Here is a 24,574-nt window from a genome sequence, read left to right on the forward strand (position 1 = left end):
TCAGTGGGCACCACCACCCAGACGTGTTTCAGAGCTTGTTGGCTCACTCATCAGTGGGCAGGCAGAGTTATTTATTCAAAGCAGTGCAATACCTGATATCTTTTGCCTTTAGCCAGCGGGTAGTTGGTTGGTGGAACAGACTTCCATCCCATGTTGTGGAAGTTGGTAGCCTAAATAAATTTAAGGCTCAGCTGGACAGGTATTTCAAACGAACGGAGGGGTGAAATGGGAGTGGTTTTTTTTTTTTTTTTTTGGCTGATGCTGCATAAGCTTGCTTTCTTACATCATATGCCTCTACTAATGCTAATCTTGTTGTGAAGGTAGCCACAATATGAGATAAAATCAAACGATGCCATTACACTACTTATGCAGTTAAATTTAGGGGTAAATTATGGTGTATTTACATCGATATTATATAGTTAATTTCACCCATAACCTATTATGCCTTGTGCATTTAGTCTTCAAAATATTATCATTATCTTCACCATTTGGCATCTCTCATATTGTGGAATTAACTTCGAAACCGTGATGGCAGGTCTGCATTATCAGGGTATCTGCCCACCCACTGATGAGTGAGCCAACAAGCTCCGAAACATATCTGGGTGTTGGTGCCCACTGAGAATAAATAACAGTAGTCTCCTCTACTAGAGAAGCGTTATTTATTCAAAGTAGTGCAATACCTGGTATTTTGTTGTGAAGGTAGCCACAATATGAGATAAAATTAAACTATGCTGTTACACTACTTATGTAGTTAAATTTATGGGTAAACTATGGTGTATTTACAGCAATATTATATAGTTAATTTCACCGATAACATATTATGCCTTGTGCATTTATATCTTCAAAATACATATACTGTATATAAGATATATTCTAAATATATTATTATTATAAATATTTATATAAATATTAATATTATAAATAAAAATTTAAAATAATATATATAAATATAACACACACACACACACATATATATATATATATTTTTTTTTTTTTTTTTTCATAAACTGGAAGTTATTTCTGTTGGGTATATTTAATAATACACTTATGATTTGTTTTTAATGTCTCTTTTTTGAACATACATGATTGCATGAAAATTAAAAGAAAATATGTAAAGAATTAACATAATTATAAAAAAATATACAATTATAACATTTTAATCAATGGTTGGATTTGATGGAAGGGCCACAGTTTTTAAATATGAGGATGTATGTGGATAGGCTTACTCTCAACTCCTCTTCTAGTGACTTTAGTCTGTCTCTCTTTTTTCGTTTAATCTCATTTAAAGCAAAAAACCCTGTTTTGCACACGTAGGAAGTGGAAAATGGCAATAAAATTCTAATTGCCTTTTCCAAAATTCATGGAAATTCATTTTGAATTTTGACCCAAAATTTGCTAATTTTAGTGTTATTAAAGTGAATTTCCAGCAACTGGTCACTATGGATCTCAGGCTTCTTCCTCTTGCAAATTAAGTATCTCAGCCAATTCAACTTCCTCTTGCAAATTAAATTTTAACGTTGGAAGGTACCTTGTTGCAAATGGGTCTATTGCCCTCAAATATTTTCTGGTATCAAGGGATGGAAAGTAATGCTCAATTTTTGTTTTTAACAGCTCTAATGTTTTGCTTATTACATTAATTATTTTACTATAATTTGTTTTGGCAGTCAAGGGAAACATTTCTAAATTTTTTTTTCATTTACATATTTTTTCCATATGATGGTGGATACGTTTCTTTACGTTTCCTCTGCGCCATGCATACTGATATTTAATTTATTAAGCTGCGTGAATAAATCTGCTAGAAAAGCTCATTTACAACATCAAATTTAATCACATAAATAAAGAAAAAATTCTGATTGCTCCAGTGGAAAAAAATATGAGCATTTCTTCATGCAACTCGTCCATGCACATAAGTACATTTCCTTTTGATAGCCACTGAACCTCAGTATGCATTATTGATCAGAAAAATTATCAGACTCCTTTTCCTCCAAAATATATATTTTTTTGGTCTAGTATTGATGTAATTGACCATTTAACCACTTAGCATTGGCACATGATGCAAGAAAGCATAGAGCATCAGCCAAAACACACACACACACACACACACACACACACACACACACACACACACACACACACACACACACACACACACACTTCTCATTTCACCCATCCACTTGCTCCAAATGTTTGTCTAGTTCTGCCTTGAATCTATTTAAGCTCTCAACTTCAACGACAGATGGAAGTTTGTTCCAGCAATCAACCACCCACTGGCTAAAGGCAAACTTCCACACATCTATCCTACAACTGTCTTTCCTCAATTTGAATTTATGCTCTCTCAGGCGATTATTCTGAGCAAGAGGAAAAATCCCCTCATCATTGAGCATGCACCAACCATTTAAGGCTTTATACACCTCAATCAGCTCACCTTGCAGGTGCCTAGTCTCCAGACACTGTAATTTGCAAAAGTAAGCCTTTCTTCGTAAGAGCAACCCTTTGTTCCATTCACTAATCTTGTTGCCCTTCTCTGTACTCGTTCCAACAGCTCTACATCCTTCTTAAAATGAGGCCTCCAGACCTGTATACAGTACTCAAGATGTGGCCCGACCAATGCCTTATACAAGGGGATACTCACCTCCTTATCCCTGCTAGAAAATTCCTGTATATCACTGACAAGGCACCATGAGCTACTCTTGAAGACCGTCTGCACTGCTTAGAAAACTTCATATCTGCCTGCACAATTACACCCAGGTCCTTTTCATTCTCTATCACTGTCAGTGTAGTACCACACAGTTGATATGTTACTCTGGGGTTACTACTTCCCATATGTAGTACTTTACATTTGTCAATGTTAAACTTCAATTACCACTTCTCAGCCCATCTGCTCAGCTTTTCTAGATCCTGTTGTAGCAGCATACTGTCATTAGTGTCATTAACAACCCTGCCATTCTTTGCATCGTCTGCAAACTTGGACATTAAGCCTGAGATACCATCATTAATAAATACAGAAAACAACAATGGACCCAAAACTGAACCCTGAGGGACTCCACCAATAACATTAGCCCACGAAGAGCAGTGTCCATTGATTACCACTCTGTCTTCTCCCACTCAACCATCCCTTTATCCAGAGCAGCAATTTGCCTCCAATGTCACACTGCTCCAATTTGTGCAGCAGTCTTCCATGTGCAACAGTATCAAAAGCCTTTCTAAGATCCAAATATATGATATCAGAATTATTCTTTGCATCCAGTTCTTTTGCAACCACATCATAGTATCTAATCAAATTGGTCAGACAAGACTTCCCCTTAACAAACTCATGCTGTCTCTGAGCTATAACTTAAATCTTGTCTAGATGATTCTGCAGTGCTTCTTTAACCAGTGCCTCTATTAATTTCCCTGAAACAGAAGTTAAACTAACAGGTCTGTAATTACTTGTGTCGCTGTGAACTGGGATCACATTTGCACATCTCTGCTGGAAACTGTAAAAAAAACCATTTTAGTTGTTGTTATTTGGTTTTTAGGAGCATTAGCAACTAAGGCCATATTACTCCGGGGACATGCGGTGGTCATTCCCTGACCTTTCCGCATCCTCCGTATTTGGTGGTCACAGGCTCGAACCCCGGTCTAATCAAGAAGCATGTGCTACGCACTGCTGCTCCTGCCCACCTGGCTACGGAGGCACCAAAACATCAATTCCTTAGTCACTTCAATTTTCCAGTTTAAAAGACTGTTAAGTGTGCAAAATTTCAAACATTTGCATGCAAACATATTTCTGCTTATTATGTATAGAAATTTCTGCCATTCTTTTGACAGAAATTTCTTTCATTCATACATATTTCTGCTTATTATGTATAGAAATATTATTAAAAATTAAAAAAAAAAAAACATTATATATATTCAATACTATCAGTATTTCAATTTTCAGGTTTATTTCAAATTTTATGTGCTTCACAGCACGAAAAATTGGTAACTATGTATATTACTTCCTGCAACCTAATGGCCATTTAGAGAGAATATTGGGTTTCATTTTTCTCTCTTTATTTTGTGAAAATAATAATAAATCTTTCAAAAACAACTACAGTAAGATTGTAGATGTTTATTGAACTAGTAGGAGATGAAAAACAAGTAACCTGAAACTTCAAACAAACAGAACAACAGTGCTTGTCCAGTCCCTCCCACACTATTCTTCAAGCTAAAAACCAAACATTTGCAAAAGCAGTGGCAGGTCTTCTCACAGGTTCTCACATACAAAAGTTTGACTATATTTAGAAACGTAGAAAAAATTTCAGATTTTCAATCAGATTAATAATTAATGTGGGAACATTATTTTCAAGGGTCACCTGTTAGGTGACCCACCGCTAAAGCTGTGTTAATCTTCCAGGTACTGGTTCTCATTGAGGATAGGGTTGACAACGCCAAGTTCTTGCTTAAGATTGTTGGGGGGAGTGCAAATTCTAAGGGTCAAGCTGTTGATAATACTTGTTGTTACTGATATTGGATAGTTAGAATTATAGTTTAAAACAGACTGGGTATTGGTGGGTTTCTGAAAGTTGGGGTTGCAATTGTTTATACTAAAGTCTAAAAAGGGGAGGATTCTACTGTTGCATTTTTCCATAGAAAACCTGTTGTGATTGAGGTTATTAAAATTATCAGAAATATTCTAGCTGTATGTCATCCTAGTACCTGATGATGAAAATATCTACTTATCTCAGCCAGAGCTTGGAGGGGAGAGAAATTAATACCAGCACATTCTAATTGTGCCACAAATACTTCCACAAGCAATGGGGAGAGGGTTTGCCCATGCTCATTCCCCTTTTTTGGATGTAATAGAGCCTTGAACGAGAAGTATGTCTCCCCCCCAGTGATTAAATCTAGAGCCTCTTTGACATCATCCACATCAAGAGGGGTGAGGATCCTCCCCACCTTTGATTTGGCAGTGATGGCATATGTGTCAAACAAGGCTTCCAGGGATGGAGGGGGATGTTAGCGAACAGCAATGCTACATTTAAATGCACCAGCATGTCACTGCCCAAAAGTCAGGTTGTTTTATTTTATTAATGAAATCTGCTGCAGAATTGTTAATCAGAGGGTTAGGCTGTTGTTTGGTTTTTAGGAGCAGTAGCAACTAAGGCCATATTGCTCCGGAATATGCGGTGGTCATTCCCTGACCTTTCCGCATCCTCCGTATTTGGTGGTGACGGGCTCGAACCCCGGTCTAATCAAGAAGCGTGTAGAGGGTTAGGAGAGACAAGTAAGGCTGAAGTTATAAGTCTGCCTAAGCCATCTAGTTAAAGTTTAACACTGTCAAACATTTTGCATATTTTTGTCAGAAATTCATATTTCTATATTTTATCAGAGCCAGATTTAAATTTAAATTTTCTACTAACCTCAGTACTATCTCTTCTCAATCCTGGATCTCTTAAAGTAAGATGGATATACAAACAAAGCTCATTTTAGCAGAAAATTCATCTAAATATTTAAACCATCTATGAAGAATAAATCTCCTCAACTTACTTGGTTTTCTTGCTCTTGTCTAATGATTTCATCCTCATAGATAAAATGAGTTCCATAATCGTTGTACTGAAATTGCTCCCCTATTCCATTTTGATTCTGCTGATATAGGGCTAACTGACGTTCAATTTCTTCTGGATCTCCTAAAATGCGAGTGGGAACTAATGGGGCATTACAATGTAAGACATGATAATTAGGAGAGGTAGGTTCAACAGGTCTAGCCACAATTATACGCACATGGGGTCCAGATTGCCGAAGCACCATTGCCACTTGTTCAGAACCCATTCCCCGTAAATTGATGTCACCAATCTGAATTATATGATCGCCACTTTGCAGTCGTCCATCCTGAAAATCAAAGCAGCATTCAATAGTTAAATCTCTACCAAAATGTTTCATAGATTAACTTAAAATTAATGTTGAGTTGAAGTAGAAAAAAATAGTAATAAGACAAAAATACAAAAAAAAATTATTTTTGCATTCTAAAAATAAATATGAAGATTCAAATAAAATTTGTACATTTTACTGTATTTGATTTCAATAATGGGGATCTTCCTGTTTCCACTGAAGAATGAGGTCTTATGTTCAACCATTATCCATAATGGTTAATAGATAATGGTTAATCAACCATAAATACCATTATCCATGGTCCTGCCTAAGTCATTAATACATTTTTAAATTCTCATGATCTCCATTATTGAAAATGAATGCAGTAAAGCATGCAAATTTTATTTAATATCAACTACTGCAATGAAATATATCCCTGCAAACTTACAATACTTTAATGTGAAGACTAACATTATGAATTTTACTTATCATTCGCAACAGTTAGTGTTACAAAGGTAAGTCATATGACGCAAGAAAGCAAGCTTATACTGCATCAGCCAAAAAATAAAAAAAAATAAAAAATAAATCAGCCAAAAAATAAAAAAAATAAAAAATAAATCATGCTGCCATCTTTAGCTCTCTGACATAAGATAGTAAAACATAATAAAGAAAACTGCAGAAGTTAAAGCAAACATTTACTTAGAAAATACACAAATGAACTATGACTTGGCAAATTTCTCATGATCATTTCTGTAATTACACTTACAGAAATGATCTCTATGAGATTTATCCCTAAATCTATGCAAACTACAAAAGAAGGATATATTAAGATAATGATTTTTAAACTATATCATGGGATGCCTGATACTCCAGCACTGCACAAAAGGACTACTGTTCCTACCCAAAATGCTCACTCAGATTGATGTTCACTTCTTAGCTTTCTAGATCCAAACTAACCTAAGCAGATGATCCATCAAAAGATCATTGTGGATGCACATTGAATAAATTTTTGGACAGGTGAAGTTACTATAGACCACACATGAAAAAAAAAAAAAAAAAAAGTTACTTTAATTCACAAAGGTGGTTTTAAAATTGAAATGGGTACTTGTATACCAGAGAGTTTGAACTGTCTCAGGCACCTGTATACCTGAGAGTTTGACCATGAGAACTTTCACATCAAAGAAAATTATGAAGACCATCATTATGAACGTAGTGCAGGATCATCTGAACTATAAAGATCGTCAGAATATTAAAGCAAACTACACAGCATTACTCTGTTAAGGGGAGATGGTGTATTAGCAACTGGATAAGTTTTTATGAGGATGTTTTAATAGCAAGGAACAAAGAATAATTCTGACATTTATTTCAACTTTGTAAGGCTTTCCACAGAGTCCCACATAAATACCTCTGTAAAAAGGGTCTCATAAAGTCATATTTTGGGCAATATAACACTGAAAGTAAGTTGCTGCTGTGGATAAAATGGTTAAATGTTAGAAGGGAGAGTGGTTATTAATGGCCACCTCTGTATGAACTAATGTACAGGATAGCTTACAGGATCCAGCACTAGATCCCTTACTGTTACTGGTATTCATCAACTAACAAAACTGATACAAAGGTGAGCAGATAATTTAAAAACAATAAAAATAATCAGAATGTGCTATTTCAAGATCCAAATATATTTTTTTTTATGGCGTGAAAAACAGAAGCTAAAGTATACAAGTGCATTGCTAAATGCAAGGGCAATTGTTTGGATATTTAATCCTAAGTTAACTTATTATGTGGGTAGTTAAAGGCCGTTGAAGACAAAAATAATATAGGTGTAATGACACAACCTGTGAAATTCTTTCAGCAGTGCACAAAGGCTGCTAGAAGAGTAACTGGGGTTTTGTCAATGATATACAGACTGCCGGCAGAGACAAAAACAGGTTATTCCTTCACTAGTGTAGATGGTGGACAGAATGAAAGAAACACCTACCAACGGTTAGCACAGTATGGCATGGAAACCACAAGACTCTGGAAATGTCCTGCAGAGATTTGGCATCTCATCCACAAGAAAAATTGAAAATTCACATAAGTTTAATTCTAAGAGAAAATTCTGTTACAGGTGGTACTCAAAAAAAAAAAAAAAAAACAATTCTATGGGACATCAGGTGACTGGAAAATCCTGGCAGATGGGTAACTTTGTCTTTATTATCTTTAAACCACTGCTTGGCAATATAAGTTCTGTGATCTCTAGTATTGTCATCCTGGAAGATACTTGCCCTGGATAGGCAGAAATGCTATAAATGTGCCCCACACCATTACATAGCTGCTAGAGGCCCTTGACTACTGGATACAGATACTTCCATGTGTACAATTCACTTAGCTGTTGCCACATGTACACATTGGTTCATCACAAAAAATATGGATGACTCATCAGATCACATTCCACCACTGCTCAGTGAGCAATAACCTAGGCAGACAGCACTAGCAGATATTATGAACAGTTTATATTTAGCAACCCAGCTACAGTATCCAGCTTTGTGCAGCTCCTGTCTGACCATTTTCATGGAAATCTTGTCCATGACCAACACCAAATTCTACATGCATGCATGCACACTTACACTATCTACAACTACACATCTATAGTGCAAAGCACTACAGATGTGTAATGGTCACACTAATGGTCAGACATCCTTATATACTTCTGCCCAGCATACACTGCTAGCTGCTCTTACATTTAGATGATGAAGTCCTCCATCTTTTGTCCATGTCAACATTCCTTTCGAGCTGTTGTTGTTGTTGTTGCTTGGTTTTTAGGAGCATTAGCAACTAAGGCCATATTGCTCCGGGGATATGCGGTGGTCATTCCCTGACCTTTCCGCATCCTCCGTATTTGGTGGTGATGGGCTCGAACCCCGGTCTAATCAAGAAGCGTGTGCTACGCACTGCTGCTCCTTCCCACCTGGCTATGGAGGCACCTATTCCTTTCGAGCTAGCTCCTCATAACACGTTAGGAGTTTTTAGCTTTGTCATAGATACTCCTGCCAACCAGGCTTCCATGATTTAACCCCTTACTAAATCAGTGAGGTCTGCTCGTGCAGCCTTGCACAATCATAATACCAATAATCAGACTATTAGAGCACAGCTTCATTTTATGTTCATGTCCAGAGGACTGATAGAAAGTGATTTATGTGTGGCACCTTACCGCTTCATACCACTGCAGAATAAAAATAATGTCCGAATAAGATCTAAAGCTCTAGTATTCAAGGGCGTCCATTATTCGGCATCCAGCCATATATAAAAATGGTTAGGTAACACTAAGTATTGCATACACGTGTAGAAAATTCATTTCAGAAAAGATGAAAAATATCAGCTGGAGTGGGAGAGAATACAGAGAAGAGAAATGCAATTAGTTCTGGTCACAAAGGATTATTCATGCAGACTTTAGATCTGTAAAATTAGAGCATCTAAACAATAAATATCTATGTGATGACTTGTGATTATCCTTTTTCTTCAGGCAATACATAGGCATCCCCCCCTCCCCCCCATACTTCTCCTTCAACCCATGCACGGTACTAAGTACTATAGGTTTTGATACCTTTCGTGTTTTGGGTTTTCATAAAAAAAAAAAAAAAAACATGGAAGAGGATATAAATTTAAATTAAGAAAGAAAGAAAAAAATTTAAATTAAGAAAGAAAGAAAAAAATTTAAATTAAGAAAGAAAGAAAAAATATTTAAATTAAGAAATAAATTTAAATTAAATTGGCCGTGCTCCTGAAATAAATTCCCAACTAATGTCCTGTCGAACTACAGCTTACATAAATTTAAAATATAAATGGATAGAGAGCAATGTCATAAGAGTTGCATAAATTTCTGAAACCAAAGTTAAAAGGCATGAGAATTACTTACTCTGTCTGCTACACCACCTGGTACAATTGTCTTCACTACTACACCTGTACTTCGACCACCAGTTATACCAAAACCCCAGCTTGACCCATCACTAATAAGATCTATAGCTTCTATCTGTACCCAGTCAGTATTCAGCTAAAATAATAAGTAAATATATATATATATATATATAAAATTGTTGCACATAATTGTGTGCAAAAAATGAATGAAATGGCTTATCGTTGATTTTTCAATTTATGTTGTGGAAAAAATTAACTGCAAAGAATCCATTTATTTAGAAAAACAAAGTATTTTTATACTTTCCACAAATGTTACAGTAAAGGGTATATGATTTACATTTTACTGTAGAATAAAATACAAGCCAGTTGCATACAGAGAATTCAATGGGTCCTGGTGCATAAGATAAACATGAATCATTAAGTGGGCCCTAACATACTTGTGGACCTGTGTTATTTTGCACATATGGAATGTGCACCTCTGAACACACATACAAGAATGCAATTATAAAAAATAATAAAATAAATAAATATATATATATATATATATATATATAGTATACAAAATTTAGAAATAAAAGTATGCAGTAAACTAATAAATAATGAGATGAAAATATCTGTGAATTTATCATACTAGATCATATGTATAGCTTAGCTTTATCATACTATAATGATTGTATATTTCATCAGAGCTAAAAGATGCAGCCACTATTAGATTCTTGCACTGTTTCTCTTTCTGATCTTATACATGTATAAGATCAGTTTTGAGTGCCGATTCCAAATATGGACTGAATGGTAACATTCCTGAAAAAAGGGTCATAAATGCATGCTCTCTTGGCATCCAAGTCCAAACATAAAAAAAGAACCAGAACCCCGACAAAGAATAAGGTTCAACTATTGATCACCAATGTCCTAGACTAAGAACCCATGAAACTTTTGCAATACAGTATTATCAGAAAACAAGAAATGACCAGACCATGCACACTATATATACAATGTTAAATAAGACCACACACAATAGTCCAGAAACTAATGTGGGTAGGTTTTTGGACTATTGTAGAATTACGGGATTTGTGATAGTTTTTTAATCACAATTGATGATCCTGAAAAAAGATGTCAAAAAATAATGCATTTTCTATCCCCACACTATTACAGCAATTAAAAGTGAACAAAAACTTACATTTTAAATACCAAAATATACAGGCTTTCTACTCTCCTAGTTCCTAAATTAAAATTATACATAACTGCTCTGTCCTTGAGGCAGTCACAGACATTCTCTCAGGTATGACAAGCTGGACTTGCTAACTGGAGTCTAAAATACTGGTGGAACTGATATTCAGGTGACCATCAAGTCAAGTGGACTGAATTTTTGTGAAGCCTGGTCAATCAGCAACAACTAAATTTTCTGCTTGCACCTTCACTATGGTGGGACTGTTAGTAACTATGGGTATAACCCCCATGTGCAAATACTGAAAGACAGCACCTATTATACTGGACGTGACTCACCCAGGTGAAACCAATGTAAGCAGGGAATGAGGTGTGGCATCCACACACCACACAGAGGAATGCCACCCCTCTATGTTATCAGGCAATACTAGGTGGTAGACAACTCTCGTCAACCAGTGCAATACCACCACTTTGCTTATTGGAGGCTCTAATTGGTGAAACCCATGTTTAGTCTCCAGAGCAATGTTCTTGCAACCTCAATCAATTGCATTATGCAGTATTACTGATACCTTTTGGGGTTCTGATAGGCATCGTGGTGAGATCCAATTTTCCTTACATTTCAAAGGTAGCTCTAAAACCGTATTCATAGACCAACCACTAGATAGTCCACTGGACGGAACCTAATGTAACTCTCTAAGAGGCTTCTGGATTCTCTCTAAGAGGTAGTAAGATAATACACTAATGTTAGTGTATAATCTCACTGCCGCGACTCTGCCAGATAGTGATTGGAGGGAGTCTGAGTAGTGTATATATAGAGGGCATTGTCAAGGCCACGTTATGTCAAGGAGCAGGGTATATTCTTGTCGGGTACACCATATACAAAAATTTTATTACTTCATACAATGTTCGCACACTTTTTCTTACTACTGAATACATAATGAATAGTCAAAATAATAGCACAAACTTATTTGTAAAAAGATCTAAACCTCCCAAATGCTTCCTCATTCATTCCATAAATATACTTGGTCTCAGTTCCAATCTCAATGACATCCATTTCTACTTACAGTCTGCCAGATTCCATTCCTTTTTCTAACAGAATTTCAATTATCAGTAGATTCCACAACTGCTCATTTCAGTTGTCCTAATTATTCACTGCATAATTTCTTGTGTGTTTCAAAGGTGGTACTTGTGCATTTGACTGGTCTGATATTCCTTGTCAGAGACAGTTTAGAATCTCCTCTTTCTGACCGTCTCTGGCTCAAAATCTCTTTACCACATTCTGTTAAATTCATCTGTTGCCTCTATCATTCTCCCATCTCCACTAATCACTTGGAACTCTTTTACTTCCTCTCTTTAAAACTTTAGTTTCTCCAGTCCAACTTTCCTAACAGTGAAGTAATTTTCCTTGGTGATTTTAATGTTCACAACTGACTCTCTTTAAAAATTACAGCTGTGAATTACAGGCTCTGAAAAAGCGATAAGTGTTTGCCTTTTTATTTACCTAATTGTTATTTTATATTGTACTTTATACGTAGTCTTATATTTATAGTTACACTGGTTATTTTTATTTTTAATTTAGATAAAGAGTTTTTATAGATTACTATTTAATATACGTAAAACCATTATTTCGTTCAAATCCTGCAGACATTGTTTTTGTATAGAGCAGTAGGGAATTCAAATTTTTAATTGTGGCAACTAGGTAGCTCTAACGTATAATTATATAGCGTAATACGCATCACTGCATTTAGGATTCTATTAGATAGTGTAGTATTGACAGTTAATTAATTAAATTTATTGATCTTATTAATTTAAAATATCATGCCCCAGACTAGAACAGCAAAGCAATGGGCACAAAGTGGCAGGAGTGCTGTAACTCGGGGCAGAACTGAGGGGGGGCCATACTCCAACGAATCACAGCCTAAAAAAAATGTGCAACTTGTGAAATGTTTGCCGAACTCTCTGGAACAGAACATGATCTAGCCTAGGAGGATGTCTTTGTGTGTGCCAGGTGCAGAGAGTGTCTAGAAATTAGGCATCAACTCAGCATTCTACTGGGCGTCTATGAGAGCTTGAGGTGTAGGGTAGATGCCCACGAAGAAATTAATATGAGGGGCCCGTAAAGCTGCCCAACTCAACGCCAGAGCTCACTCCTGGGCATCAGGCAACACAGCAGCAATCTCCAAGGCAGAATGCGCTGGTCCCAAAAGAACTAGTTATTGTTGGTGACTCTATTGTCAGGGAGATGGGGAATATATTGTGTAAAAAGGATAAATGGAACACAACCAGGGTATGTCTGTCAGGGGCAAAAGTTGATGACGTTGTAAAGCATATATCATCTTTGAAGGGCACAAAAGGTGATATTGTTGTACACATTGGCACCAATGACATTAAGGGTAGGAGATCAGCAGATTTACTTAACACGTACAGGTCAATGTTGCAAAAAAGTCGCGAGTTAGGGTTAAATTTGAAAGTGTTTGCAATCAATTCTGCCCAGACACGATAGCAGGGAGTACATGATGAAAGCCTTGTCAATCAATTCGGCCCTGGAGGGAACGTGCAAGGCTCAAGGGGTAGCATTTTTTTTCAGCGTGGTCTGTGCTTGTTAACAGGAGAGACTACTTCTACAGGGATGGGATACACTTAAATAGAAAGGGTGCAAGAATATTTGCTAATGCAATCGAGGCAGTGTTAGGTGGGTCGGAAATCTGCTAGCTTGGGGGATTCACAGACTAAAAGGTTAAAAGTAGCTGCAGGCAGAGGCGAAGGTGATTCTTGCACAACTTCTATTAGAATAAGTAGCAACCTGGAGTGAGGGGTACTGGGGGTTTTGGGGACTGATGGCAGTCACCGTGAAACAGGTGGGTATATGGGATGTGTCAGGGTGAACAGGAATAGGTGCATGTATGCTTGCATGTATACCAATGCTAGAAGTATAGTAAATAAATCTCATGAAATTGAAGTGTTGGTCAAGACATCAAAGACAGATATTGTTGGGATATGTAGGGAACTGATGTTAGGAATGTAGAATTCGAATTTGGGGAGTACAATGTGTAGAGAAAGTATAGACAGCATAGGAAGGGAGAAGGTGTCATGCTGTTAATTAAGAAAAACAAAATCGAAAGAAGTGCATCCAGTTGATATAGATGAACAGTGCACTGTTGAGTCAGTCTGGTGTGACACTTCGAAAGCAAAAATAAAGAGTAGGAGTGTGTTATAGGCCTAATTACTTGAATGAGTACAATGAACAATTGTACAGAGAAATAGAGTGGGCTAGTAAATCAGAATGTCTTATAATGGGGGATTTTAACTTCCCAGATATTAACTGGAACTTGTCGGTTGGTCACTCATAAACTAGTAAGACTTTTGTGGATTTATTGGATGATTGCAGCAGCATGTTCGAGAGACAACCAGAGATGGTAATACTTTTGATCTGGTTATCAGCAGTGATCATTCGTGTATTAAGAATTTGCAGATAAAGGAACCACTAGGTGGCAGTGATCACAATGTACTGATGTGGGATTTACTTAAACATATAATTGCCATCAGGGGTAAAGGAAAGGGTTTTTGCTTCTGTAAAGGTGAGTACAGTGGTCTCAGACAGTTTTTAAATTCTGTACAGTGGGATCAACTGACGATGTTACCAACAGTAAATTCTAAGTGGGAAGCATTCAAGGAATTAATCCTGGAAGCTATTAAAAGTTTCATACCTATTAAGAAATATTGTTCAAAGTTTAGGCCTAAATGGTTATCAAATGAATTAATGAGACTCGTGACAGAGAAGAAAAATGCATGGGATGCATATAAATTATCAAGCGATTCAGAAGCCTATGGCAGATATAAGCTAGTCTGTAATCAGGTCACAAAGGAGGTTAGGCAGGCGAAGGCAGATTATGAGAAATCTTTAGCAAAGGATGCTAAGAAAAACAGCAAGGATTTCTTTACTTATATAAACTCTAAAAGGAAGGATATGAGTCTGTTTGGTCCACTTGATATCGATGGTTCGACTGTTGATGATCCTGCTCAGATAGCAAACAAGCTGAATGAGTATTTTGCATCTACATTCATATGAGGCGTTATTAAGGTTTGAAAATGGCAGAAGGTTATCAAATTATAGCAGGGTGCTTAATGATTTTGTAATAACTGAGAGCAAAGTGGAGGAGACATTGTTGAAGTTAAACATAAGAAAGGCTTTTTGGTTCGAGGGTAGCCTGTGCGACCGCAGCCATTTTACAGCTCCTGGAGAAGAGAAGTTTTTTCTGATTTATTTTCTGTTTTATTAGCTTAAATTGGCATATTTACTTATTTTCTAGAGTAGTTTTATGTTCCTAGTTACAATACTTAATTTAAAGTTTAACTTGATAGAGATTTTGTGGGTATTACTTAGTATTGGTAATGGTATCAAATCCACGTGTTACAAATTGCAGCTCTGTTGAATGAGAGGTTTTTAACCGTATTTAGCCGATTTATTAACCAATTGTTATATCAAATTATTATCTATAAGTAGCTATAGACCTAGTCAGGATCCTTAGTTTATTCTAAATTGAGACAGCGAGATTTGGAAGTTAATCAATACTTAAGAGTCCGTAGAACTACTGTTCGTAATTACCGCCATTGTAACATGATACAGCATATCCAGAATTCGATAGCATTAGCTTTGTATAGTATAGTGCATAATATAATATTGTCAATTAACCAGAAAATCTATTAATCTTGTTAAACTTCATTATCAATTAAATACTTTTAACTATATAACGACTTAGAGTACAAATGTAACAAATAATTAATACATAACTTGATATGGAAGTTATATAAAGGGAACTCGTAGATAACACTCGATACTGAAAAATAAACATAGCGTTATAACTATGTTAGGATACAAGTTTAAGGTTTTAATTTTGTTCTGAAATTGTAATTTTATTGACATTAAATCGAAATCATGACTCACACCAGAGCAGCAAAGCAAAAGGCTCAAGCTAATGGGAGTGCTGTGGCTCAGGGGAGAACTGAGGGAGGCAGTTGCCCTCTGAATCACAGCCTTTTAAGATGCACTGTTTGCTTGATGTTTGCGGAGCAATCGGGTACGGGACACAATACTGCCATGGGGGATGTCTTTGTGTGTGCACGATGCAAGGAGTGCAAGGAAATTAGGCGACAACTCAACGTTATTATGGGCCTATATGAGACCTTGAAGGAAATAAATTGAGGGTGCCATCAAGCTCTCAGCTGCCCACATCAATGCCAGAGCTTGCACTTGGTCATCTTTCAACACAGAGGCAGCCCCCAAGGCAGAATGCACTGGTCCCACAGGAACTGGTAGTTGTTGGTGACTCTATTGTCAGGGAAACGGGGAACATGCTTTGTAAAAAGGACAGGTGGAACAGGACCAGGGTATGTCTGCCAGGGGCAAAAGTTGATGACATTGCAGAGCGGATATCATCTTTTAAGGGCACAAAAAGGTGATATAGTTGTACACGTTGGAACTAATGATATTAAGAGTAGGAGACCAGTGGAATTACTTAACAAGTACAGGTCACTGTTGAAAAAAGCCGTGAAGTAGGGTTGAATTTGAAAGTGTCTGCAATTCTGCCCAGACACGATAGGAGGGAGTATAGGATGAGAACTTTGTCAATCAATTCGGCCCTGGAAAGATTGTGCAAGGCTCAAGGGGTAGAATTTTTTTCAGCCTGGACTGTACTTGTTAACAGGAGAGATTGCTTCTACAGGGATGGGATACACTTAAATAGAAAGGGTGCAAGAATATTTGCTGATGCTATTGAGGCAGTGTTAGGTGGGTCGGAAAACTGCTAGCTTGGGGGGAGACAAAGACTAATAGATTAACAGTAGCCACTGGCAGAGGTGAAAGAGATTCTTGCACTGCTTCTATTGGAATGAGCAGCAGCCTGGAAAATAAGATGCAGGATATTTCAGAGACTGCTGGGAACCATGGGGGTACACGTAAACACATGGATTGTGTTAGGGCGGCTAAGAGGAAGAGTAGGTGCATGTATACTTACGTGTACACCAATGCTAGGAGTTTAGTAAATAAATTTGATGAATTTGATTTTTGATTTGATTTGGTAGTTGTTGGCGCATCGGCTTCTGTGGCCATATTGCACCTCCCAAGGTTTTTTGCAGTACTTTGATCCAAGCCCGAGGCGGGAATCGAACCCGCGACCTTTGGGTTGCCGGGCAGGTACTTTACCCACTCGGCTAGCCCGGTCGGCTGATGAATTTGAGGTATTGCTCAAAACATCAAAGGCAGATATTGTTGGGATATCAGAGACATGGTGTCACACAGATATAAGGAATGCAGAACTGGAATTTGGGGAGTACAACGTCTACAGAAAGGATAGACAGGTTAGGAAGGGAGGAGGGGTTATGCTATTAGTAAAAAAACACATAAAATCCAAGGAAGTAAAACCAGTCGACATCAATGGACAGGGCAGTGTCGAATGAGTTTGGTGTGACATAAGCATAGGTAAATCAAAATTGAGAGTAGGAGTGTGCTATAGGCCTAATGACTCTGATGAGTATAATAAGATAACATACAGGGAAATAGAATGGGCCAGTAAATCAGAGTCTTATAATGGGGGATTTTAATTTCCCAGATATTGACTGGAATATGTGGGTTGGTCACTCACACACTAGCAAGGCTTTTGTGGATTTATTGGATGACTGTTTTCTACACCAGCATGTTCAGGAGGCAACTAGAGGGAGTATTACTCCCTCTAGTTGCCTCTTGATCTGATTATCAGTAGTGATTCTTCATGCATTAAGAATCTGCAGATAAAGGAACCACTAGGTGGCAGTGAACACAGTGTGCTGAAGTGGGATTTACTCAAGGAGGTAACTACCATCAGAGGTAAAGGGAAGGGTTTTTGCTTTCGTAAAGGCGACTATGATGGTCTGAGACAGTATTAAAATTCTATACAGTGGGACCAACTGATGATGTTACCAACAGCAAATTCAAAATGGGAAGCATTCAAGGAACTAATCTTGGAAGCTACCAGGCTTTACATACCAACCAAGAAATACTGTTCAAGGTTCAGGCCTAAATGGTTGTCAGATGAACTAATGAGACATATGGCAGAGAAGAAAAATGCATGGGATACATACAAATTAATGGGTGACATGGAAGCCTATGATAGATATAAGTTATTCTGTAACCAAGTTAAAAAGGAGGTTAGGCAGGCAAAGACAGATTACAAGAAATCTTTTACAAGGGATGCAAAGAAAAACAGCAAGGAGTTCTTTACTTATGTAAACTCTAGAAGGAAGGGGATGAATCAGATTGGTCCACTTGATATCGATGGTTCAACTGTTGATGATCCTGCTCAGGTAGCTAACAAATTAAATCAATATTTTTCATCTACATTCACACATGAGGAGTTATTCAGGAAGGGGAATGTCGTAGGTGAAGTAAACACTGGCAGTGAGCTAGATGATTTTCTAATAACTGAGAGGAAAGTGGAGGAGAAATTGTTGAGGATAAACATAAAAAAGGCACCTGGGGTGATTGGGATCTATCCAGTTATATTAAAGAGGCAGCAAATGAAGTAAGCAAACCCCTAGCCATAATTATGAGAGCTTCTTTGGACTAAGGGGAGGTACCCATAGACTGGAGATGTGCAAATGTAACCCCAATTCACAAAGAAGGATCAAAGGCTGACACAAGTAATTATAGACCTGTTAGTTTAACTTCGGTTCCAGGAAAATTAATGGAGGCACTGGTTAAAGAAGCACTGCAGGATCATCTAGACAAGAATTCAGTTATAGCTCAGACACAGCATGGTTTTGTTAAGGGCAGGTCTTGTCTGACCAATTTGATTGGATACTATGATGTAGTCACAAAAGAACTGGATGCAGGGAATAACTTTGATATTATATATTTGGATCTTAGAAAGGCTTTTGATACTGTTGCGCATGGAAGACTGCTGCACAAATTGGAGCAGTGTGGCATTGGAGGCAAATTTCTGCTATGGATAAAGGGATGGTTGAGTGGCAGAAGACAGAGAGTGGTAATCAATGGACACTGCTCAACGTGGACTAATGTTATTAGTGGAGTTCCTCAGGGTTCAGTGTTGGGTCCATTGTTGTTTTCTGTATATATAAATGATATTGATGATGGTATATCAAGCTTAATGTCCAAGTTTGCAGACGATACAAAGGTTGGCAGGGTTGTTAAGGACACTACTGATGCTATGCTGCTGCAACAGGATCTGGAAAGGTTGAGCAGATGGGCTGAGAGGTGGCAAATGAAGTTTAACATTGACAAACATAAAGTACTACATATGGGAAACAGTAACCCCAGATAAACGTATCAACTCTGTGGTACTACGTTGACAGTGGTAGAGAATGAAAAGGACCTGGGGGTAATTGTGCAGGCAGATATGAACTTCTCTGAGCAGTGCAGACGAGCTGCAAGAGTAGCTCATGGTGTCTTGTCAATGATATACAGGAATTTTTTTAGCAGGGATAGGGATGTGATTATTTCCTTGTATAAGGCATTGGACAGGCCACACCTTGAGTACTGTATACAGGTCTGGAGGCCTCATTTCAAGAAGGATGTAGAGCTGCTGGAACGAGTACAGAAAAGGGCAACAAGATTAGTGAATGGAACAAAGGGTTGCTCTTACGAATAAAGGCTTAAGTTTTGCAAATTACAGAGTCTGGAGACTAGGCATCGGCGAAGTGATCTGATAGAGGTATATAAGGCTTTGAATGGCTTGAACATGCTCAATGCCGATGGGATTCTTCCTCTTGCTCAGAATAATCACCTGAGATGGCATAAATTCAAATTGAGGAAGGACGGATGTCGGATAGATGTGCGGAAATTTGCCTTTAGCCAGCGGGCAGTTGGTTTGTGGAATAGACTTCCATCACTTGTTGTTGAAGTTGATAGCCTAAACAAATTTAAGGCTCAGCTGGACAGGTATTTCGAACGAAAATGGGAGGGGTGAAATGGGAGTAGTGGTGGTGTTTTTTTTTTTTTTTTTTTTGCTGATGCTGAATAAGCTTGCTTTCTTGCATCATATGCCTCTACTAATGCTAATGCTAAGGCATCTGGGGTGGATGGGAACTATCCAGTTATATTAAAGGTGGCGGCAAAGCAACTAAGCAAACCCTTAGCCAGGGATTTTGCACTTCTCCAGTCCATGGGGACCTCCTCAGAGGAGGTCCCCATGGACTGGAGATGTGCAAAAAATGTATCCCCAATTAACAAAGGGGGATCGAAGGGTGACACGAGTAATTACAGACCAGTTAGTTTAACTTCTGTTCCGGGTAAAATAATGGAGTCAGTGGTTAAATGATCAGTCAGTGGTCTAGATGATCCTGCATTGCAGGATCATCTAGACCACTGACTGATCATTGCTGCAGTCTTGTCTAGACAAGACAAGACTGCAGCAATAATTCAGAGACAGCATGGGTTTTTTAAGGGAACGTCTTGTCTGACAAATTTGATAGGATATTATGATGTGGTTACAAAGGAACTGGATGCAAAAAATAATTTTGATATCATATATTTGGATTTCAGGAAAGCTTCTGACACTGTTGCGCATGGAAGACTATTGTACAAATTGGAGCAGAATGGTATTAAGGGTAAGTTGCTACAATAGATAAAAGGATGGTTGAGTGGGAGAAGACAGAGGGTGGATGGTTGAGTGGGAGAAGAGCAATGGGTGCTGTTCTCCATGGACTAATGTCATTAGTGGAGTCTCACAGGGTTCAGTGATGAGTCCACTGTTTTGTATATTTATCAATGATATTGATGAAGGTATATCAGGCTTAGTGTGAAAGTTTGCAAATGATACAAAGGTTGGCAGGGTTGTTAATGACAGTAATGGCACTGTGCTACTGCAACAGGATCTCGAAAATTTGAGCAGATGGGCTAAGAAGTGGCAACTGAAGTTTAACCTTGACAAATGCAAAGTACTACATATGGGTAGAAGTAACCCCAGAGAAATGTACTACCAACTATGTGGTACTACACTTAAGGTGGTAGAAAATGAAAAATAACTGGGAGTAATTGTTCAGTGAGATATGAAGTTTTCTGAGCAATGCAAACAGGCTGCCAGGGCACGTCATGGGGTTTTGCTAGCAGGGAAAAGGAGGTGATTGTCCCTCTGTATAAGGCAATGGTCAGGCCATGGCTTGAGTACTGCGTACAGGTCTGGAGGCCTCATTTTAGGAAGGATGTAGATTTGCTTGAGCATGTACAGAGAAGGGCAACAAGATTGGTGAGGGGAATGAAGGGATCCTCTTACCAAGAGAGGCTTAAATTCTGCAAATTGCAGCAGATGGAGACTAGACACCTGCGAGGTGACCTGACTGAGGTGTATAAGGCCTTGAATGGGTTGAGCACGCTGAATTCTGATGGGATCCTTCCACTTGTTCAGATTACGAACCTAAGGGGGCATAAATTCAAATTAAGAAAAGACAGAGGTAGAACAGATGTGCAGAAATTTGCCTTTACCCAGCGGGTGGTTAATTGCTGGAACAAACTTCCATCTGTCGTTGTGGAAGTTGATAGGGTAAATAAATTTAAGGAGGAACTGGACAGGCATTTGGAGGGAATGGTGTGATTTTTTTTTTTTTTTTTGGCTGATGCTACATAAGCTCATACACTTGCTTTCTTGCATCACATGCCACTACTACTAACTTCAGCTGGACTGTTTTCTAGTCATATCGACCCAGCTGGTCAAGCTGCTGAGGCTTTTGCAATTACTAATGACCTCGCACAGATTGTTCATTTACTTTACAAGAATACCAGAGAACCATAACCACATAATCTTTTTTTCACAAAAAAACCCTTCCAAGTACACTTCCTAAACTATCCAACTCCTAAACTATCAACCTCACATTGTCTGTCATTACAAGAATGCAAAATAGGATGAACGGGAAGATTTCTTTTACTTGGTTGGATTACTGTTTTAAATTTTCTAATGCCAACGTTTGCTCAAATGGTGTCACTAAAATGATTTTTGGAGGAATGAAGACCTTTACTCTACACTCCAATTTATTGTAAAACCTTGGTTTTACAATAAATGTGCTAAGGCTCTTCAAGATAAGAATGTTGCATATCACAATTGGCTTTCATCCAAATCTCCAAGTTTTCTACCCCATACTAAAGCTTGCAACAATTGTAAAGCAGTTATTAATCAGTCCAAACTAGATTTTGAACAGGCTACAAGTAGAAAATTTGCTTCTTGTCAAAATAGTAGTCAAGCATTCTGGTCTGCTGCCAAAGCTATTGACCACAACTTTTGCCCATGTCTATTTCCACCTCTGTCAAATCCAGATGGCTGTACTGCCACATCAGCTAAAGATAAAGCTAACCTGCTAGCATCGTACTTTTCTCTAACTCGCATATTGATAATTTTGGTAAACCACCTCCTACTATTTCCAGTATACTCCATTCAATGGCCCCTGCAGTCTTTAGTCAATAATGGAAGCACTGGTTAAAGAAGCACTGCAGGATCATCTTGACAAGAATTCAGTTATAGCTCAGACACAGCATGGTTTTGTTAAGGGAAGGTCTTGCCTGACCAATTTGATTCGATACTATGATGTAGTCACAAAAGAATTGGATGCAGGGAATAACTTTGATATTATATATTTGGATCTTAGAAAAGCTTTTGATACTGTTGCACATGGAAGACTGCTGCACAAATTGGAACAGTATGGCATTGGTGGCAAATTGTTGCTATGGATAAAGGGATGGTTGAGTGGCAGAAGACAGAGAGTGGTAATTAATGGACACTGCCCATCGTGAACTAATGTTATTAGTGGAGTCCCTCAGGGTTCAGTGTTGGGTCCATTGTTGTTTTCTATATTTATAAATAATATTGATAATGGCATATCAAGCTTAATGTCCAAGTTTGCAGACGATACAAAGGTTGGCAGAGTTGTTAAGGATGCTACTGATGCTATGCTGCTGCAACAGGATCTGGAAAGGTTGAGCAGATGGGCTGAGAGGTGGCAAATGAAGTTTAACATTGACAAATATGAGAAACAGCAACCCCAGAGCAACGTATCAACTCTGTGGTACTACACTGACAGTGGTAGAGAATGAAAAGGACCTGGGGGTAATTGTGCAGGCAGATATGAAGTTCTCTGAGCAGTGCAGATGGGTTATGTTATGTTATTTGGTTTTTAGGAGCATTAGCAACTAAGGCCATATTGCTCTGCGATGGTCATTCCCTGACCTTTCCGCATTCTCCGTGTTTGGTGGTGATGGGCTCGAACCCCGGTCTAATCAAGAAGCATGTGCTATGCACTGCTGCTCCTTCCCACCTGGCTACGGAGGCGCCTAGTGCAGATGGGCTGCAAGAGTAGATCATGGTGTCTTATTAATGATATACAGGAATTTTTCTAGCAGGGATAGGGAGGTGATTATTCCCTTGTATAAGGCAATGGTCAGGCCGCACCTTGAGTACTGTATACAGGTCTGGAGGCCTCATTTCAAGAAGGATGTAGAGCTGCTGGAATGAGTACAGAGAAGGGTGGCAAGGTTAGTGAACGGAACGAAGGGTTGCTCTTACGAAGAAAGGCTCAAGTTTTGCAAATTACAGTGTCTGGAGACTAGGCACCGGCGAGGTGATCTGACAGAGGTGTACAAAGCCTTGAATGGTTTGAGTATGCTCAATGCTGATGGGATACTGCCTCTTGCTCAGAATAATCACCTGAGAGGGCATAAATTCAAATTGAGGAAAGACAGATGTAGGATAGATGTGCGGAAATTTGCCTTTAGCCAGCGGGTAGTTGGTTGGTGGAACAGACTTCCATCCCTTGTTGTGGAAGTTGATAGCCTAAATAAATTTAAGGCTCAGCTGGACAGGTATTTTTAGAACGAATGGAGGGGTGAAGTGGAAGGTTTTTTTTTTTTTTTTTCTTTTTGCTGATGCTGCATAAGCTTGCTTTCTTGCATCATATGCCTCTACTAATGCTAATGCTAATAGAATAGTGATTGGAGGGAGTAGCATAAGAATATTTGTATGGTCTTGATGCATGGAAGGGCCAGATGATGATAATATTTTTCCAATTGTTCTCAAAACCTGTTGTCCTGAGCTTAATCCTGTTCTGTTTTAACTTTTTGCACTTTCTTATTCCACTGGTGTTTTTCCTTCTGCTTGGAAATTTGTTCATATCAAGCCAATTCCTAAAAAAAGGTAACAAATCTTTCCCATCCAATTATTGTCCCATTTTGCTTACTTCTACTCTTTCTAAAGTAATGGGGAAATCTTTAATCGCCAACTCAAACTATCTACAAACCTTCCATCTGATCAATGAACACAAATATGGATTCTTTCAATGTTGATCCACTGGCTTATGTTATCCATCTATGGACAAATTCAATGGAAAAGTTTGGCAAAACTCAAGCAGTTGCTCTTGACATTTCAAAGGCTTTGGATCGTGTTTAACATAAAGGTCTTCTAAATAAGCTTCCATGGTTTGCCAACAGTTTTTTGCAATTGGGTACCCAGTCCCTCTCTGTCTCTCTGACCGCTCATTGTGGATGATGGTAGAAAGAAGGCTCGCTGTCTCTTAACTTAGCACTAACGCTGGAGTTATCTATTATTATTATTAGCCATATAGTGCAAGGAAGCCTGAGGCTTTTGCTGCACCAGCAGAAACAAAAAAAATTTTTTTGAGTTACCCAGAGAGAGAGAGAGAGAGAGAGAGAGAG

The 24,574-nt window shown here is 38.1% G+C and overlaps 1 protein-coding gene across 3 annotated transcripts in view; it reads right to left on the bottom strand.

Annotated features, from left to right (window-relative positions):
* LOC150086503 (multiple PDZ domain protein-like) overlaps window positions 1–24,574 on the bottom strand; it is a 431,516-nt gene that overhangs the window by 364,637 nt on the left and 42,305 nt on the right. For all 3 annotated transcript variants that reach the window (XR_016546894.1, XM_090372609.1, XM_090372607.1), the window contains exons 3-4: window positions 9,725–9,859; window positions 5,512–5,853 (exon numbers count right to left, since the gene is read on the bottom strand). Coding sequence is in view for 2 of the 3 variants with exons in the window: in XM_090372609.1 (XP_090228735.1) it covers window positions 5,512–5,853; window positions 9,725–9,859 (477 nt within the window). In the remaining variant the exon portion in view is untranslated. The remainder of the gene's footprint in view (window positions 1–5,511; window positions 5,854–9,724; window positions 9,860–24,574) is intronic.

This window comes from Mastigoproctus giganteus, chromosome 4 (assembly GCF_048544385.1).
Source record: "Mastigoproctus giganteus isolate SK-2022 chromosome 4, ASM4854438v1, whole genome shotgun sequence".
NCBI lineage: Eukaryota > Metazoa > Arthropoda > Arachnida > Uropygi > Thelyphonidae > Mastigoproctus > Mastigoproctus giganteus.